This window comes from Eleginops maclovinus, chromosome 18 (assembly GCF_036324505.1).
Source record: "Eleginops maclovinus isolate JMC-PN-2008 ecotype Puerto Natales chromosome 18, JC_Emac_rtc_rv5, whole genome shotgun sequence".
Taxonomy (NCBI): Eukaryota; Metazoa; Chordata; class Actinopteri; order Perciformes; family Eleginopidae; genus Eleginops; species Eleginops maclovinus.
The window spans coordinates 21,890,543-21,909,260 of NC_086366.1; the positions used below are offsets into that span (position 1 = coordinate 21,890,543).

At 38.8% G+C, this 18,718-nt stretch overlaps 1 protein-coding gene across 3 annotated transcripts in view; it reads right to left on the reverse strand.

Annotated features, from left to right (window-relative positions):
- The window catches only part of snx19b (sorting nexin 19b), a 37,306-nt gene extending 27,250 nt beyond the window's left edge, over positions 1 to 10,056 (reverse strand). The window contains exons 1-10 of one of the 3 annotated variants that reach the window (XM_063907233.1): positions 9,857 to 10,056; positions 8,453 to 8,735; positions 8,166 to 8,360; positions 5,963 to 7,129; positions 4,435 to 4,633; positions 4,187 to 4,287; positions 3,986 to 4,105; positions 3,724 to 3,845; positions 3,003 to 3,096; positions 2,725 to 2,884 (exon numbers count right to left, since the gene is read on the reverse strand). In XM_063907233.1, the coding sequence (XP_063763303.1) occupies positions 2,725 to 2,884; positions 3,003 to 3,096; positions 3,724 to 3,845; positions 3,986 to 4,105; positions 4,187 to 4,287; positions 4,435 to 4,633; positions 5,963 to 7,129; positions 8,166 to 8,360; positions 8,453 to 8,713 (2,419 nt within the window). In that variant the 5' untranslated portion in view covers positions 8,714 to 8,735; positions 9,857 to 10,056. Of the gene's footprint in view, positions 1 to 2,724; positions 2,885 to 3,002; positions 3,097 to 3,723; positions 3,846 to 3,985; positions 4,106 to 4,186; positions 4,288 to 4,434; positions 4,634 to 5,962; positions 7,130 to 8,165; positions 8,361 to 8,452; positions 8,736 to 9,326; positions 9,387 to 9,856 lie in introns of those variants that run through there. The other 2 variants (XM_063907232.1, XM_063907235.1) reach the window with 2 other exon arrangements.
- Between the last annotated feature and the right edge of the window lie 8,662 nt (positions 10,057 to 18,718).

An 18,718-nucleotide genomic window follows, 5' to 3' on the forward strand; every position in this document is an offset into this window, starting at 1 on the left:
AACTTTTCTTTCTGGGATCATATTTTTGAAAGTTAATTCCATACAAGCTTGAGTGTTTTATGTATAAGTTTAACAAGCTCAGTCCAAATAAAGAAACTGTAGTTTAGGAAATTGGAATTTTTTTAGTATGGAATAAGTACTGCTTTTAAAGATTTAACAAAATGAAAACGCAGTTACTGAAACATTGAGGTATTCAGACATCTTTACATCTGATGTGAAAGCAGCTAATTAGTTCTCAATAAACTGTCAGTCAACTAACATTTATAGTGGAACATTTCAGGGTCTGGTCAGGACTACGTGCGTATTCACTTCTCATCACCTTGACTGTCTGGAAAAAAAAAATCTGTCCTTCAAAAAGACAATGGCCAGATGGCTAACAAGGGAAAAATGCAATTTGGATTCAATTAAAGTGGAATATTTTGAATTCCAATGTCTAGCAATGCAGAGATAGTTCCCATATGACGTTAATGATATCATCCATTTTTCCTATGGAGATTCCCTGTGATGGAGAAGGATGGAATAGTAGTGACGATACGTGATACAATATGGTGGATGGCGAGATACAATCCGGTTAAGAGTTAAGGACAACTAACAGTTGAGGGATAGGGTTAGGGCTAACAATGGGCACGGGGTCCATTCATAAGGAAAAAATAAATGTGTGGAATTAAAAACGAAAATATATCTGCTGCTTTTATGGATTGTCCATCATGAGTCATAAAGTTATAGATGGGCAATGAGAAAAAGCAGAGTACTTCTTTAATGCTTCCTGTTAGTAAAGATCAAACATGAATTGTCAGAGATTTTCCGGAGACAGTGTGAATGTCCTGAAAAACCCCATCCCCACTGGTACTGGGAGGCTTCCTTTAGGGACACACCAACCCCACATGTAGTGCTATTTTTATGGCTGTACACAAAACCCATCTTTTGTATTCAAAGCTTCTATGGAGATTGTGGAAAAAAGGTTTAGATTTGGCGTCGTTACCAAAATCTCACGGTTTGGAAATTGTTACATCAGTCCTTTTATCAATTAAATGTTTTTATCACAGGAGAAGGAAACAATGCAGCCACCAACAAATCTATATTTACACACAGTTTAATACTTATAATATTAGGACTGTCCTTGTCTAAAGTATTTCTCAGTTGACTTAACCCCCAAACGATTTTGATGACTAATCGATCAACTGATTTGAGTGTCTTCACAAACTTCTTTAAATCTATTGTTTACAAGAGATGTGTTCTTAAGTATTGGAAAATAAGTCATCCAGCCTCACAAAAACAAACCAATTGATAAAAAATTATTTGTTGATTAAGACCAAAACAAGGAATTTGACAACAAAACAACCAAAAAGGGGGAAGTCATGAATGACAACATCGTCCAAAAATGTGCATTATTTAAATGTTGATTGTCACTTAATGGAAGAAGCTATTGAACTATTTTGTATTACTCACTTTTACCATTCGGCCATCAAAGTTTTAACCCATGTTAGTGTTTGGTGTAGAAAAGGAGAAAAAACAAGGCATATACAAGTATTTTTCATGAATAACAATCTGGTTATCAGTTATTCTAGCTGCAATCGTGGTGAAATAGTAAATGGAAACTGGTAGAGTTAAGCAGAAACAGACACAAAGCAAGAAGGAAAGCAGACGAGTCAAACAAGCTGACATGATGATTGAATAGATAACTAGAAAAGTGCACTCAGAGAGCAGATATGAGTCAGGTACATCTTCCTTCCCCTCTGAAGATAACAAAGCAGGGATTTATTCAATTTATATCGTGCCTTACTTAAGTGAATTCTTAGATATCGGGTATTAAAATAATCTGGAAAAGCTCCGGTTCCATAACACTATTAAACACATGCTCTGTAAAGTGCCTTCATAAGTGTTTATCTGTTTGCATCTTGCAATTTATTTATGTATAAATCACATTACATTACATGGATATAGACTCTTCTTGCACTATTTTCTTAATTTTTATTATTTGTATTTACTTGCACCTTTTGCAACATTCTCTTGCATAATTTTATTTCTATTCTGTTATTTCTTTCACTATTTGTATTGGTTTTATTTGTTTTATGTCTTATATCTATTATGATCCATTGTTGGAGGAGCCTGGGACTTCAGTTTTTCATTGCCATATCTACACTGTAGCCACTGTGCATAGGACAATAAAGCCAACCTAAGCCAAAACAACCCTGCGATAATGGAGGTTTTGTTTCTAAGTCTGGCCAATGGTCTGATATGGCTTTTGTTACTAAAGCAGTTGTCAATCACTTGGGATCCCTACTTGCCATTAGAAATTAGCAAGAAGTCAATCAATAAAATTTGTGTATCAAAAAAGGTTAATCACGGAAACCACGAGATCTCTTTGAGATACATTTTCCCCCAAAATATTATGCGGATGGACAAACAGATACACACATGCACTTACACGACCAAACTCATACGCCTGGCAAAAATGATATTTTTCAAATGACAAGAAGAATAAGAGGATTAAAATGTTTGATTTAATCAATTTAAGATGGTCCATCTAGAAGTAGAATCCCTTTGTTTGAAATTGTGGTTTGGGTGTGACTGAGGACGATGATAGGGTGTTTAGTTTAATCTGACTTTTGAGGTCTGTACTTTGATCTCTTTAAAAATACCTACACGACTTTGAGACATGGAGTACCAACTAGCAAATTAAGTGAATTTTGAGATCAAACACAGTGAAAACTCCTCTCTTACCAGATTCCTGACTGTGCTTTTCTCCCGAGCAGTCATCAAGATGTCCTCCCAATTCTTGTCTCACTGGACTGCCCTCCCTCTCTGATTCGACTCTGACGGACAGTTTTTCTTGATCAGTGATAAACGCTTGCAAGTCTCTAAAAGACATCCTGCTAAACACCTTTGCGAACAGAGAGGAAAAAGCATTAAATGGAGAAAGAAATTCAACATGCCAAAAAGGAAGTTGACAACCTAAATGTCAAATAGGTGGTTATCAACATGCTAGTGACACTACTTACTGTGCTCGTTAGGTCCCAACTGAACAAAAGCGGTGGTCTAATGTCTGATCCATTCATAAAGGGGATGCTTTTACTGGAGAACTTCAGACGAGACCTGGGATCATACAGACACATTAATATATCTTTTGTCATTGTGCAATAATTAAACCTGTATTATGACCGCATGAGTCTGATTCAACCCTGTAACAATCATCCCGTATAGTGTGATAAAACGATTAGTTAAGCTGTATCGGCCAGAAAGGAGCTTGTCCAGGATAATACAGAAAGAGTTTCAAGCAGTGTAGTCAAGTCCTAGACACCTCCATGCGGGTCATGACCCCTCGCGGTCTTCCCACACACTGACAGGGTCAGAATTTGAGGTTGACACTTCATGCTGTTGACTATGAGGTCAACTAGGATGAGAGGTCGTTAAAGTGCTTGGTAACAAAACAGAAAAGTTAACATTTCCAAACCTGGACAAAATCAATCTGCTGATGAAGTTCATGTGATATTTTCTACAGCATCAGAACACCAGCCAAATAGATATTGAGGTTCTGTCAACTGCTAATATTGTTTGTAAAACCCTCTGGCAGTATTGCTATCAGGATCAAAAGCTGACTCATAGTTTATCGTGACGAGGTAAAGCAAGGTTGAATCAGCAAAATCTTTGGCTACTCCAACCTGAATGAATGACAGTTGATTGGGTTACTATTTTAGGAATGTAGATAAACGTTTGTCATACTTCTTCTTCTCTGTACTTATTTTCCCTCCATCTATCTCTGACTCGTTATCCTCTGTCGGGCTCTGAGGTTCGGAACGAGGAAACGCTGTCTTCAGAGTGTCCACGATGGCATTCACCACAATCTAAACCCAAAAACACACAAAACCTGATTACAAACTCACTATGAACAATGTACAAGCATTACAAAGAATCATGTATATTTGTCTTTATGACTTGAAGAAGAGTATCAGCTGTACCATAAAAAATCTATTCAGGGTCAAACCTTGTCTATGCGTGACACAATAAAAGGTTTCTTGACGAAGGCAATCCGGGCGTCTGTATTGAGAGCCAGAAACTCCTGCATCTCCTCACTGTTGGCGATTTCAGGGATGGAACATAGTTGCTGAAAAAGATGAGAAAATGCTTCTTCACAATCTTAAAACTTCCAAAACAAAAATAAGTTGTACATTTGGCATACAAATACCTTAAGAAAGGTCTCCAGAAGTCCTTTCCTGGCCTCTATCTTATCACTGTCCATGTTTCCAAACGGCATGTCGGGAAATACTTTCTTTGGACCTTTCACACCTGAAAGATAACAATCCTGGATGCTAGCTCAAGTACCAAACATGTATCAAATGTAATGTTTCAGCAATGGCCTAGACTTGGACCAGGTTTGTTTGTAAGCCATGCATGGATTTCTTTTTTGAGTAAGGTGATCCAGATCTTTCCTACCTTTGATGAGTTTCCGTAGTTCATTTTTTTCCTCCAGCCGTGTTTGCAGGTTGAGGAACTCGCTGTATCGTCTGTTGACCATGTGATAGGCCACCTGCTGAATGGGTGATGGATTCTCACAACCTGAAGGTGGGACTTCAGCCTCCTCAAAGCCTGGCTGGACACCTTCTGGGTTCTCGCAGCACATTGCTGTCTCATACTGAAAACAAACACAACAAAGTTTAAGGTCATATGTTGCAGAATCCTGTAATACATTATATTGGGCTTAACCGATGTTAAACTATGTTTGGTTTTTTTTGTTATGTTTTGGGGGACTTTTTCCCTTTAATCGGATAGGATAGTGGAAAGTGAGAGAAAATGGGAGAGAGAGTCGGGGTGGGATCTGGAAAGGACCACGGGTCGGGAATCGAACCCAGGTCACCGGTGTATGGTGCAGGTGCCCCAGCCAGTTGCGCCATAGCCCGGGGCTGTTAAACTATGTTTTTGAAACACTTTGTAAAAAGTCTGATGTTGACATTTGTGTATTTAAAGTCCTGACAGATACTATTGAACCAGTATTCAATAGTTATCCAATTTCACAATTTCTATGCCAACGATGACAGTTCTAATCTATAAAATTGGGTAAATACAAACCCTACTGAAACACAGGGTGATAATAACATTAAAAAAAATTGGTGAAATACTGTATGTTCAAAAGGAGATTACATTCAATCCTGATGTGATTGATGACTTTATCCCTACTAAATGAAATGTAATTATATAAAAAATATGGAAATTATTACACTATAAAAAACAATAGTTGAATTTCTATTTTCATACATTTTCTTTCCCTTTGGTAATTTTCATTTTCAGATTTCTTAGCTTAATTTGACTCATTGTAGTTATATGGTTCATAAAATAGTGAAAGATATTTCAGCTCTGAGAAAATCAAGTTAAAAGTGAACACGACCTTGTTTGCTCTCACACAATGTTAATAAAATAATAAATATATACATTTTACAATATTATGAAAGTAATAAATAGAAAAAACTAATTCCATTTGCACACCAACCTATGCAACCTCTTTTTTCTCAAGAAAGAAAAATGCTAAAACTATACTTTTATTACAAATCTCAAACTTGATGAGTTTGTGCTTTTACTCTATTTTATATGTTAGTACATTCAATATATTTTGGTTTTGGACAAATGGTTGGATGAAACAAAACATTGAAATATGTAACGATATCAAGTTTTTGTCCTAATTGTCCATGCTGGTGCACTGCTTTGTTGTTTGCAACTTAAAAGCATTGGTCAGAATTACTACTAGTAATTTTAAATCTTTCCAGGGTGACTTCAAATGTTTAACTGTTCTTGTTTTGTAAATATGGTCATTTCTGGGTTGTAACCTGTTCCCCTTTATCAAATTATTATGTAACAACTGGATTACAAATATTATCATGCTAACCTGGAAAACCACATTATCAAACATATACAAAACATGATTAATAAAGATGAAGAAGAAGCAGAACTAGATAAAAAATCTTCTTACTTTGATAGTGTAAAGGGTGTATGGGTGTGAGCCGGTGCCACGGTGCTCCTTAGCTGTGATGGTGCCAGTGATGCGAAGGTTCTGGATCATGACCGGACCATCAGGGCTGCTGAGGGGCTCAAAACTGAAGGACTGTATAGGGGAGGAGACCTGTAACGGACTGACGGTCAGCTCATTGGGATTCCCCAACCCAGTCGTTTCTAGTCCCAGAAGAAACTCTCGGGCTGGATTTACCAAAGAACAACTGCCCTCCTTCTCCACGTCCTGAAGTCTACCGTTACCAGGAGTCCCCTCTGCTGTCCTACCTGACGACAGCTCGCAGCCATAAGGATGCCCCACCGGTTCTGAATTCACAAGGACTTTAGGACAAGCGCCATCCAGTGGGCTGGGGCAAACATCCTCCAGGTCCCCACCATTACTGTTGTCCTCTTGCCCGACCATGACAAGGGAATCAATGGAACTTTGCTTATAGTCAGCAGAAGGAGAGTCCAAGTCAGAGTCGTTCTCCTGGTAGAATGGGTTTGACTTGGTGCCTCTCATGTAACGCCTTAAAAAGGGTAGAGTGGGCTCTTCTTCTTCAGTTAGGTTCTCATTCACCTCGTCGGAGTCAATCACATCGTAGGCGGTAAGCTCTGGCAAGGCCATCTCTGCATCACTGACAGCTTCAGTCACGGAAACGTCATTATTCTTCTGCGGTACGTGTGTTGTCTCCTGCGGTGGAGCAAGCTCTGATTCAGCAGGTGGTGGTGGTAGACATGGTGATGAAGCACGTGGCTCTGATTTAATTGGCTCCTGTGGTTCGCAGGACTTGTTGAATATGCCGATCACAAGAAAGTTTAACCAGTCTGGGTCCGACAGTTTAGCAATGAGAGGGAGCATTACGTTGCAGGTGATGAGTTCACCGACAACGAAGCGACCGGTGCGGCTCTCTAAGTGAGGCGATGGCACCAAAACATGCAGCAACAAATCTGTGATCGCTCTAGTGTAGTTGACTTCCATCGTGTCGCTGGCAAGATGAGGCGGGGTAACCATGGAATACGCTTTCCACAACTGCTCGCTCTCACCGCTGCACTTCGAAGTCAGAGGCGTTTCCGTCAGCAGCTCTTTTGCTCTGATGTAGTCCTGCAGGTGGCAGCCAAACAGATCCAGGATCCTCTGGGTCAGCTCCTGCAGTCATTCAAAAAAAGATAAAACCATTATCATTTTATCTGCTAAGTTCACCTCGTGACATTTTCTGTTATCACCAGCATTATTGTGCAATATACAGCATATAGGATATACACTATTGAAGGATGGTTTGTCCTCAGCATTACCAAAATGAAAACAATTTATTCTTTTCTCTTTGTCAGAAAAAAAAACTCTGTTGCATGAGGGACATTTTTTTAAATATCATACAGTAATATTTATACATATACTGTATATACGTATAATAAGCAGAAGACATGGCGTTTAGCAATACACAATCAAAGATTAGACTTCTCTAGTTGATCCAAATTAATGTGTTTAGGTATTTTTGTTCCTTTCCTCTAATTTAATTTTAAAGTACATGGTTCAATATGTTCAAATGTGTTTATAAAAACAAGTAATGCAATATAAGGTGGATGTTAGAAAGTATGAATGGTGTTTTGTTGATGCAAAATAAAATAAAATAAATGTTGAAATGTTGAAATTAAATTACTCCAACTAAGCTGTTGCCATTGCTGCCTAAAGGACTGTCCTCAACTCTTTAAAATAAAATTAAAAATTAAAAAAGGGATCGGTCATAAGATGATTTAAAGGATACTAAAAGTAATTGTTGACACTAAGTCATACAAATATAGGATTTTTTTAAATACTCAGCTCCACAGGCATCTAAAAATCTATAGTTAGTAAGACTGAAAGAGAAAGTGAATTTTTCGATGAAATGATAAAAGCTCATGTCCACATTGATGCAAAAACCTGTGATCAGGATTAAGGAGATAAAAAGATCATAGTCAGAACAGACAGATGTGGCCTTGTGTTTCTGATTACAACCTGTTGTGTATTTAAAATTTATTTGAAACACACATAACCAGTGATACATCAGCAGTAAAAACCCTGAATACCTAACTCTATTCGTACATTTATCAACAGAAACACATTTTAATTTTTTTAACTGTTTATCTCTTAAACATTTATCCAAATCAACCTTTTTTCCCCACATTGATATCTTGAATCAAATTACCTTCCTGTCGAGCTGTCTAGCACGTATTTTCAGCTCCATGGCCATAGAGATCATGGCCTCTTGAACCTCTGTTTCGAAAGCACTCTCAGAGGACACAGTGGAGTACCAGGAGTTGACAAAGTCCCTGATGATTTTCCTCACTGTGTTGTGAATCTCCTGGTCCAAGTTGTGCTCGTCCTCAACAGTCGGTGGAACCTGAGATTTAGCGATGACAAAGTGTAAATTATGTTATTTTGGAATGATCCCACACTGTTTCCAAAAACACTGGAAGTTCAATGCACATTTACCTGCTCCATGGAGATAAACCTCTCCAGGTGAACCACACTGTTGGACTCCAGGACAGCCTGTGACCCGAGCCAGCCCCCAAGCACCACCAGCAGGCTGGTGAACACGCACAGCAGCCATATGTTGACCAGCAGGTGGAACAGCACCAGCCATGCCAACACCACACCAAAGCCCAACAAGCTCCTTTGTCCTAACACCTCTGCCATGATACGGCAGGGGTTCGTGTCCGGCTTGACACCCTCAATGGGAGATCTGGAGATCATTCATGCCAGAGCAACATCACACCTTGAACAAAAACAATGGAGAATACAGATATCTATTATATTAAAACAGAAGCTGAAGAAATTAAGTAGGTTAAGAGTCAGATCGAGTATTTGCTACTGACCCCTTTTCCTCAAGCTATTTTTTCATGTACTATGGTGCTGTAATTAACCATGGAGAACAGTGTTGCCTAAAATTGGCAGGTTGTATTAAATGATCTTGCCTTAAACCACAGAAACCAACTATGGCTCATACTTGATATTTTTAGTATAGTTTTGTTAGAGACAGATGTAACTACTTAACATTTTGCAACACCAATATCAGCTGAATTAATAAGATATTAAGAAGGGATTTGTTATTCATACCTCATGTACACTTTTTAATCATACCACAATGCATTAATAATAAACTGCTTATTTAACTGAACAGCATTTGCAAAGCCAAATCAAATACATATGGACATTGATGCTAAGTTTTCTCGACAGTTAATGTGTTTTAGCTTGAACTACTAACGTTAGCACAACCTGTGTTTAGAAAGTTATTATTTAAGCTGTATTCATCATTTATTGTAACCCCCACAAGCTACGTAACGTGTCTGGATTATGATATCGTTACCTGGTTGCCTGAGAAAAATGTTTTTTAAGCCATTTTCCTCCATTACATGCGACAGAAGAATATTCGGCACACAGATGTTTCGACCTGGAACAATATATTCCAAAAATTATATATAGGTTGCGATTCATTTGACGTTTTAATCCTGCTCGGTCTACACCTTCACTTTTACGCTGGTGTTAATTCATCACTAATGGAACAGGACTCGAGATGGAAGGCGGGGGCTTACAAATTGAAATACAAATAAAACTAGGCTTTATCGCGTGCTGAATTCATGCCGAAATGAATAGAAGATACCAATCATTTGTTTGAGGTCGGTAGTTATGTCGTGTAAAGTGTACCTTCATGCCAATAATCATGACTAACTTAAATTGATACATTTGTGGCTTGCGTTTGGCTAGGACCAAGCTAGCTAACGTTACAACTTAGAGAGCACATCACGCGTGCAGTGTAAAGTCATGCATAATGATAAAGTGTCATCCTTTCCGAGATCAACATGTCCATAGCTATCAAAAAAATAAATAATAAAAAACCTGCACGAGCTGTCATGGCACGAGATGTGAGGTCTCATGAGCGTCTTGATGACAACTGCTTCTCTGGTTTGTTTACTTCCTGTATCATGACGTATGTTGAAATGAAATAGCCTCCCTGTGGCTCCCAAGCAACTGCAATTCTTTAGAAACTTGAAAATTAGATCTAAAAAAACCAGAAGAAAAATAGTGCCTCAAATTCATTTTTTCTTATATTTTAATGGTGGTTGGCAAACAACGTTTGGAAGCATTACCGCCACCTACCGATATGGAGTGTGAGTCTGGATACTAGTAACACCAAAACAAATAAAAATAAAAATAATAATAATAATTCTAAATTCAACTGATCAGAACAGTTCTTCTCAAGAAATTAAACAATAAACTGAAGCAAACCTCACTTGATTTTTTCTGCAGGATTGTACTTATGTTTAAAGGCTCACTTTCTGATTCCAGCTCCTGGATGAGTTGCTGTCTCTGCTGGACAAATTTAGCAAAGTATTCTACTACATGTTCCACATTCTCTGCACTGTTACATACACTACAATTACCATCAGCATGTTTCTTTAAAATAAATAGTGTACTACTTAACCCAGTATGCCCAAATCTCATCCTAGAGATTATGTTTTCCTCTTGAGTAGTTCTAGATGTTGACCTTGCTTCACCAACATACCTTTGTACACTATAGTACTTCCTCCTGGTGATAGCATTGTTACAATCATTTTTTTCCTCTTAGACTTGGCCTTGACTATGGTCTTAATTTCAGCCTTACTAAAACTTATATTCATGGTGACTTCAGATGACTCACACGCTTTCTTAGCGTTCTTATCTGCTTGCTCATTTCCTTTGACTCCTAAATGAGCAGGAACCCATAGGAGAGTGACGTTAATATCACACTGTTATCTACTTATCATCTGTGCAATTTCTAGAACAATGTCCTTTCTGGATTGAGAACTTTTGTGTTGAATACTCATCATTGCAGATGCAGAATCTGAAGCAATTAGAACCCCATGCCTAGGCCTGTTACTCTCAACTCAGGCCAGGGTCATGAGGATCGCTACCAACTCTGCAGTATAAACAGCAAGATCATTATTCAGTCTTTCTCTTTTACAGATCTTGAGACTAGGAATTACAAAGGCAGCTCCAACTTTTCCATCTTCTAATTTTGATGCATCGGTAAATATCACACTTAAATATATCACAATTTTGTCCCCATACATATCTCTAATATGACACTCTACTATAACACTATTGATTTCCTCACACTTGCTTAATTCTAAAAGCTCTAAATCTATAACTGGGTTTTTCAGTAACCATAATGGAACTACTGAAAAGGACACTGAAGGACACACATTCAGCAACTGGAGCTCCATTTCTGCTGCTTTCTGATCAATAATCCACCCAAAGCTTCTACCTTGGCGTTTATCTCTTTCTTGACAATGCAGCAAAGAGGAATGAGTAATATGGTCCTGCTCATGCCCTCTCAGATTAGCCCAATATACCAGGGTTAGCTAGTCCCTCCTGATATGTGGTGTTTCACCCATCTCCACCTGGATTGCATTAACTGGGGTAGTCTTCATTGCTCCACAGCATAATCTCAATGGTTTGTGTTGGATTACATCCAGTTTCACCAACAGTGATTTAGCTGCAGACCTGTAAGCCACGCACCCATAGTCAAACACTGATCTAATGAAACTAATATAGATAGTTCTCATAGCTGACCTATTTGCACCCCAATCCACCCCACGCAAGCAACGCATCACATTTAAAACCTTCTTACACTTTCCAATCATCTTCTGGATATGTACAGACCAAATAAGTCTCTTGTCAAACCATAATCCCAAATATTTAAAACTATCAACTCTTTCCAAACCTACACCTGATCAATTCAATTTAAACTCTTGGGGAATATTCCTTCTAGTAAAGAAAACAGTTTTGGTCTTTTCTATGGAGATCCTGAATCCCCACTCAAGGGCCCACATTTGAACATCATGTACTGCCTGTTGCATCTTATTGACAACATAGTTCACATTCCTACTCCTCATCTACATAGCCCCATCATCCGCAAATAGTGCCACATTAATTGATCTGTCTATATATTTTTTTATTTCATTAATCATACACAAGAATAGCACTGGAATTATAATGCTACCTTGCGGGGTGACATTCTCCACTACATATTCATTGCTAACTGCTTCATTAATTTTGACAATGATCCTCCTACCAGTTAAAAAGTCACTAATCCACTTAAACATTTTTCCTTTGATACCCATCTGTCTCAGTTTAATGAGAAGGCTCTCTCTCAACATCATGTCATATGCTTTTTCCACATCAAAAAATATAGTTAAAACTGTGTCTCTATTAACCTGGGCGTTCCTGATTGAATCCTCACTAGAGCAACTACAGGATCCATAGTCCCCCTTCCCTTCCTAAATCTGCTCTGATAGCTGTGAAGCAGATTTTTTGTTTCCAACCAGTAAACCAATCTGTCATTGACTAACCTTTCTATCACCTTACCCATTTGGGACGTTAATGCTATCGGTCTGTAGTTGCTTGGATTCTTTGCGTCATTCCCAAGTTTCCTGATGGGTACAATAACAGATTGCTTCCATGCTGCTGGAATAACTCCCTCCAACCACACCTTATTGAATAACCTCAATACTACCTCCTTCCCTTTATCAGTTAACTTGTCTTACATTTCATAGCAAATCATATCCCTCCCTGGAGTAGACTTCCCAACCTTCTTTAAAGCACTATTAAGTTCATTCAAAGTAAACAGGAAATTAAGAACTTCCCCATCTCCTACATCCTCACTTAAAACGTCTCTGTATTTCCTTGGTGTTGTTTCTCTTCCCGTTATTTCCTCCTAAGTTAGATTTCCTAAGCTATGCACCTTTACCAATGCCTTAGCTACAGCTTCAGCCTTATCTTTACTATTAGTAATAAATCTTTGCTCCTCATTCATTACTGGATACTCAAAGTCCCTCCCATTGCCTCTCATCTTCTTAATCATGCCCCACACTCTTTGAATTGGAGTTGTTCTTTCAATCAACTCTCCAACTCTCCAAAACTTTCTCCAATATTCCCTTTTCGCACTCTTAACTGTTCGTCTCACCACAGCTTGACATTGTTTATATTTAACTAAATTTTCAAAATTTAAGGTCTGCTTTAGGGTTTTGAAAGCCTTATTCTGTTCTCTGACAGCCCCATTACATGCCTCAGACCACCAAAGGACCATTCTTCCTCCACTACCAGGAGTGGACTTAGGAATAGTTACCTCAACAGTGCTAATTATGCTATTAGTTACTGCATGGCACATGAGGTCAACACTGACACCATCCCTAATACCCACCAGCCCGCTCTCACTGATCTCTGAAAAGGATTCCCACTTTACCCTCTCTAACATCCATCTCCCATTCCTTACCACTTGTTCTCTTACTAGCTCAATCTCCAACTGGACCACCAGGGGGTAATGATCACTACCCAAAGTACTCTCATTTAGCACCTCCCAACTGCACCTACTAGCCAAAGCTTGAGATACAATTGTGAGATCTATGACAGACCCACTACCTTTTGCAACATCAATTCTTGTATAAGAACCATCATTCAAACAAACAAATTCTTTATCATCTAAAAAATCTTCAATTATACTACCATTGATATCATTTCTATCCTCCCATAGTGAGCTGTGAGCATTAAAATCCCCACACCAGATGACCTTCTCACCCAAACCCTCCCAAATGTCCTCTAAATGTCCTGACTCAATCTGTTTACATGGATTATAAAAATCACTCACTCCCTCTTCTTTAGTCCATACATCAACACATATATATTCCAATGCATCTCCTCTCTTTATCTCCCTATATTGTAATCCCTGCTTTACAAAAGTTACACACCCTCCACCATTACCCTCCACCCTACCCCTCCTGATACTAGAGTATCCCTTGATCACAAAATCCAATGAACTCTTTAACCAGGACTCCTGTATACAGATCACATCTGGTTTGTTGCTTAGATCTTGAATAAAGCCCTTAAACTCCTGCCCATTAGATATAAGACTTCTAGCATTCCATTGCAAAACCACTACTTTTGACTTGTCAATCGTGATGGAGGAATAGTCTCAGGTGCTTCGTCTATCTTAATAAGATCAGCACTTATCTTTTCCCAAGATAAATTACTCAAATTTAGGAACTTAGCAGCAGCCTTCACTATGGTTCTGATTTTCTCTTGTTTTTGGCTTGTTCAGTACAGTTTATCACATAGGCTATAAACAGTACCAAACGTTCTGAATTAATCATGATTTCACCCTGCATGTTATTCTGGCTTTATTTGTTTCCTTGCTCTCTTTCTTTTTTCTTTTTTTTCTTTTAACAATTTTTATTTGAATTTTCAAGTTATATTGCACTTTGTTAGCAGCACACATTGGTCATAAATGTACACAAACATAAAATGGCTGCAATATCCAGCTGAATTCCAATTTCCCTTGCCCATCCCTCCCAATCCCAGCTGTCCCCTCGAGTTCAGATTTAATAAGAGTTCAATATATTTGTCACACCAAGTATATAGGAAAAGTGCATATGATATAATTCAATGTACAAGTATAAAACAAAATATATCAATCTATAAAGAAGTAAAGGAAATCAAATAAAAACAATGGAAAAATAAAAAAGTAAATAAAGAATAATTGAAAGAAAGAAAGGGGGGGGGGGGACCCTACTCGTCCTGGTTTAGTGGTACTTGAAGACTATCATAATAATCTAAGAAGGGGGTCCAAATCTGTATAAACTTCTGCAAAGAGCCTTTCAGTGTGTATCTGATTTTCTCAAGTTTAAGGAAGTGCATAGTGTCTCTAATCCATCTTGTAAAGTTGGGAGGTGCTTGGTCCTTCCAGGAGAGAAGGATCAGTCGTCTAGCGATCAGGGAGGTAAAAGCTGTGACTGCCTGAGCTCTACCTTTAAGGGAGCCGGCTACAGGAGTGAAACCAAATAAGGCACATATAGGGTTGGGAGTGATGTCCTTTTGAAACATCTTGGAGTAAGCACTGAAAATGTTGCCCCAAAATGTGCTGAGGTTGGGGCATGACCAGAACATGTGCATGTGATCTGCTGGTTGATTGCCACAGCGAGGACATGAAGGGTCTATATTAGGGAACAGTTTCGCCAGCCTTGCTTTGGTATAATGGACTCTCAGAACAATTTTAAGTTGTATTAACCTGTGCCTAGCACGCGGGGAAGAGGTATGTATGAAGTCCAGCATTTTTTGCCATTGTTCATCTGCTATTTCCTCACCTAAGTCGTTCTCCCAAAGGTTCCGGACATCCTGCAGAGATAAAGGAGTGATATTGCTTATAGTACTATAGAGAATAGAAACTAGCCCTTTGTTGCATGGGGCTAATGAGAGAATATGATCGACGGCATTGTTCATAGGACGGTCAGGAAAAGAGGAAGAATTTTTTTTAACAAAATTCCTAATCTGGAGATGTCTGAAGAAGTTAGATTTTGGTAGATTAAATAATTGAGAAAGTTGTGTAAATGATCCAAATTTCCCATCAACGTACAGAGCACCAATGGATTTAATGCCCTTCGAGTCCCAGATCCTAAAAGTAGAGTCAGAGAGGGAGGGAGGGAAGTTGTAGTTATTCTTGAGGGGAGAGTGTATCGATGTTGTCTGCAAACTGAAATGCCTTTTGAACTGTGACCAAATTCTGATGGAGTCATATACCACTGGATTAGATTTGAATTGGCATAAAGGAGGAGTTGACGGAGCACATAGTACAGAACGCAGATTAAATGGAGTACAGGACTGTTCCAATTGTACCCAGGTCTCACCCCTGTCAGGTTCAGCTCCCCTCATCCATTGTAACAGTGCTTTTATGTTGCATGCCCAATAGTAGTGAATAAAATTAGATAGGGCCAGGCCGGCAAGTTTTTTAGGTCTCTATTCTGTCCTTCAGTTTTGTTTTGTTTGTACTCACGAGTGATTACTGAAGCCATTTATGTTTAGCTCGCTGCATAAGCTAAAGCATTCAGTTTAGCCGAGGGCAGAAGAGTCTCTGAAGTGCATTTCTCCTAATTCTTGGAGGTTTGCCATTCCAAATAAAGGATGATATGCTCCTCTCCAAGGAGTGAAAAAAATACTTTTTTATCAAGATAGGGATGCTCTGGAAAAGGTAGAGAAATGTTGGTAACACAGACATTTTAATTAGATTAACACGACCGATTATGGACAGTGGAAGGTTCATCCATCTAGACATGTCTTTTTTGCATTTTTCGAATAAAGTGCCAAAATTCTTGGTAAAGAGAGATGAAAAAGAAGATGTAATCTCAACTCCAAGATATTTAAAGCCCTTTTTGACAATTCTGAATGGGAAGTTTGCTGCAGGGATTAAAGAGGCAGATTGATTGAGGGGAAACATCTAGCTTTTTTCATAATTAGTTTTGTAGCCTGAGATTTTCCCAAACTGATGTAGGATATTGAGAATAGGGGGGACAGATGTGAGTGGGTCTGTAACATATAAAAGAATGTCATCGGCATATAAGGATATTTTGTGTGTAATGCCTCCGCGTGTCACACCAAGGAAGTCATCGGATTGTCTTAGCGCTATGGCTAGAGGTTCCACGGCAATGGCGAACAGAAGGGGAGATAAAGTGCAGCCTTGGCGTGTGCCTCTGCCAAGAGGGAAGTTTCCAGAATGTTGTCCGTTAGTAATTACAGTGGCTAGGGGTTGAGAGTAGAGGAGTTTAATCCATGAGATAAAAGAGTCTTCGAATCCAAATTTTTTAAGTGTAAAAAAAAGATATTGCCATTCAACTCGATCGAATGCTTTTTCAGCGTCAAGAGATATCACCATTTCGGGAGAGCAGGATGAAGTTGAGTAAACAATATTAAAAAGCCTGCGGAGATTGGAGCTGGAGTGTCTGTTTGAGATAAAGCCAGTTTGGTCTGAAGAGACTAACTGCGGAGTGATCTTCTCCAGCCGTGATGCTAGGACCTTAGATAGAATTTTGTAATCTACATTAAGTAGGGAGATTGGACGATATGAGGCGCATTGAAGTGGGTCTTTGCCCTCTTTTGGTATGAGAGTTATTGCAGCTTGTCGTAAAGTAGTTGGAAGAAGGCCAGATGAGAGGGATTCATTAAACATGTCTTTAAGCAAGGGGCATAGTTGATGCGCACATTTTTTATAGAATTCTGAAATATAACCGTCCGGTCCAGGTGTTTTATTACATTTTAAAGATTTGATCGCTTCCAGAATTTCTTCTTTGGAGATCTGACCTCCCAATAAAGAGTTTTGTTCGGCTGGAACAGAAGGGAAAGGAAGTTTGTCAAAGAAATGGTTGAGTTCTGAAGAATTATCCCACTCCGAGCTGTATAAGCTGCTATAATACTCTTTGAAAGTGTTGTTGATTTCCTTGTGGTCTGTGACTATTTCTCCTGTTTTATTATGAATTTTAGGAATCAGACGAGAGGACTGGGCTTGACGAGCCTGCCGGGCCAGTAGCCTGCCAGCCTTATCATCCGAGTCATAAACAGCGAATTGAGATTTTGTAAGTAGATGTGTGGCTCTGTCTGTGGAAAGTAAGTTGTATTCCGTCTGTAGGCGTAGCCGTTCTTTAAAAAGTTCAGGACAAGGCGATAATGAGTAGCGATTATCAATCTCCGAAATAGAACGTGAGATCTCACTGATTTTGGACTCTCTTGCTTTTTTTGCCCTGGAGGAAAATTCTATTATTTGCCCACGAAGGTAGGCCTTAAGGGTCTCCCATAAGGTTGAGTGAGAGATTTTTGGGGAGGCATTAGTTTCAAGAAAAAAAACAATCTGAGAATAATATGAGTTACGAATTGTGTGTCAGCTAGGAGGAGGGAGTTAAGTCTCCAGTTGCGAGAGGGTCTAAAGGAGTTCGGTAATGTTATTTGAAATGAAACTGCTCCATGGTCTGATATTGTAATACTGTGATATGAGCAGGAGCTAACATTTCCCAGTAATCTCTTATCTAAAATAAAGTAGTCGATACGGGTGTATGTGTGATGAACATTGGAGAAAAAGGAAAAAACTTTCTTGTTGTTGAATTTAAATCTCCAGATATCAGAAACACCATTTTCAACAATAAAATTGTTGATAACTTTGGCAGATTTGGTGAGAGGTTGAACCCTGCTGGATGATCTATCCAATGCAGTGTTAAGCACACAGTTAAAGTCTCCCCCTATTATCAAATTGTAGTTGTTGTCGTCGGGTATGATTGAGAATAGCTTGTTAAAGAAATTATAATCATCACAGTTTGGAGCATAAACATTCACCATAATGACAAGGCTGGCAAATAACCGACCCGAGACAATGACAAATCTCCCATTTGTGTCAGCGATCACCTCCTTAGCTTGAAATGGAATGTCCTTATGTATGAGGATAGCTGTCCCTCTTGCTTTGGCATTAAACCGCGAATGATAAACCTGGCCAACCCATCCCCTCTTGAGATACTTAGCGTGATCGTTTTTGAGATGCGTTTCCTGTAGAAAGACTATGTGTGAATGTAGCTTTCGGAGATAGGAGTCTATTTTCTGTCTTTTCACCCAATTATTCATACCTTTAGTATTTAAAGATATAAAGTGGATGGGTCGAGTTTGATTGCAGTTAGATGCAGTTGTCATGTTCTAAGAGATTAGAGAGGTAAATACAAGCAGTAGGGGTGAAGGGGGGAGTGGAGTAGGGCAAAGAAAAAAAAAGAGAAGAAAAAGGAAACTGAACAGATGGCATAAAACACAAAAAAAAAACAAAAAAAAACTTGCTGAAGGACAGCATCCCAGAGGGGACGTGGAACTCCAACTGTGCTCTTAACTGCCAGTTCACAACACTCAACTTACACAGAACTC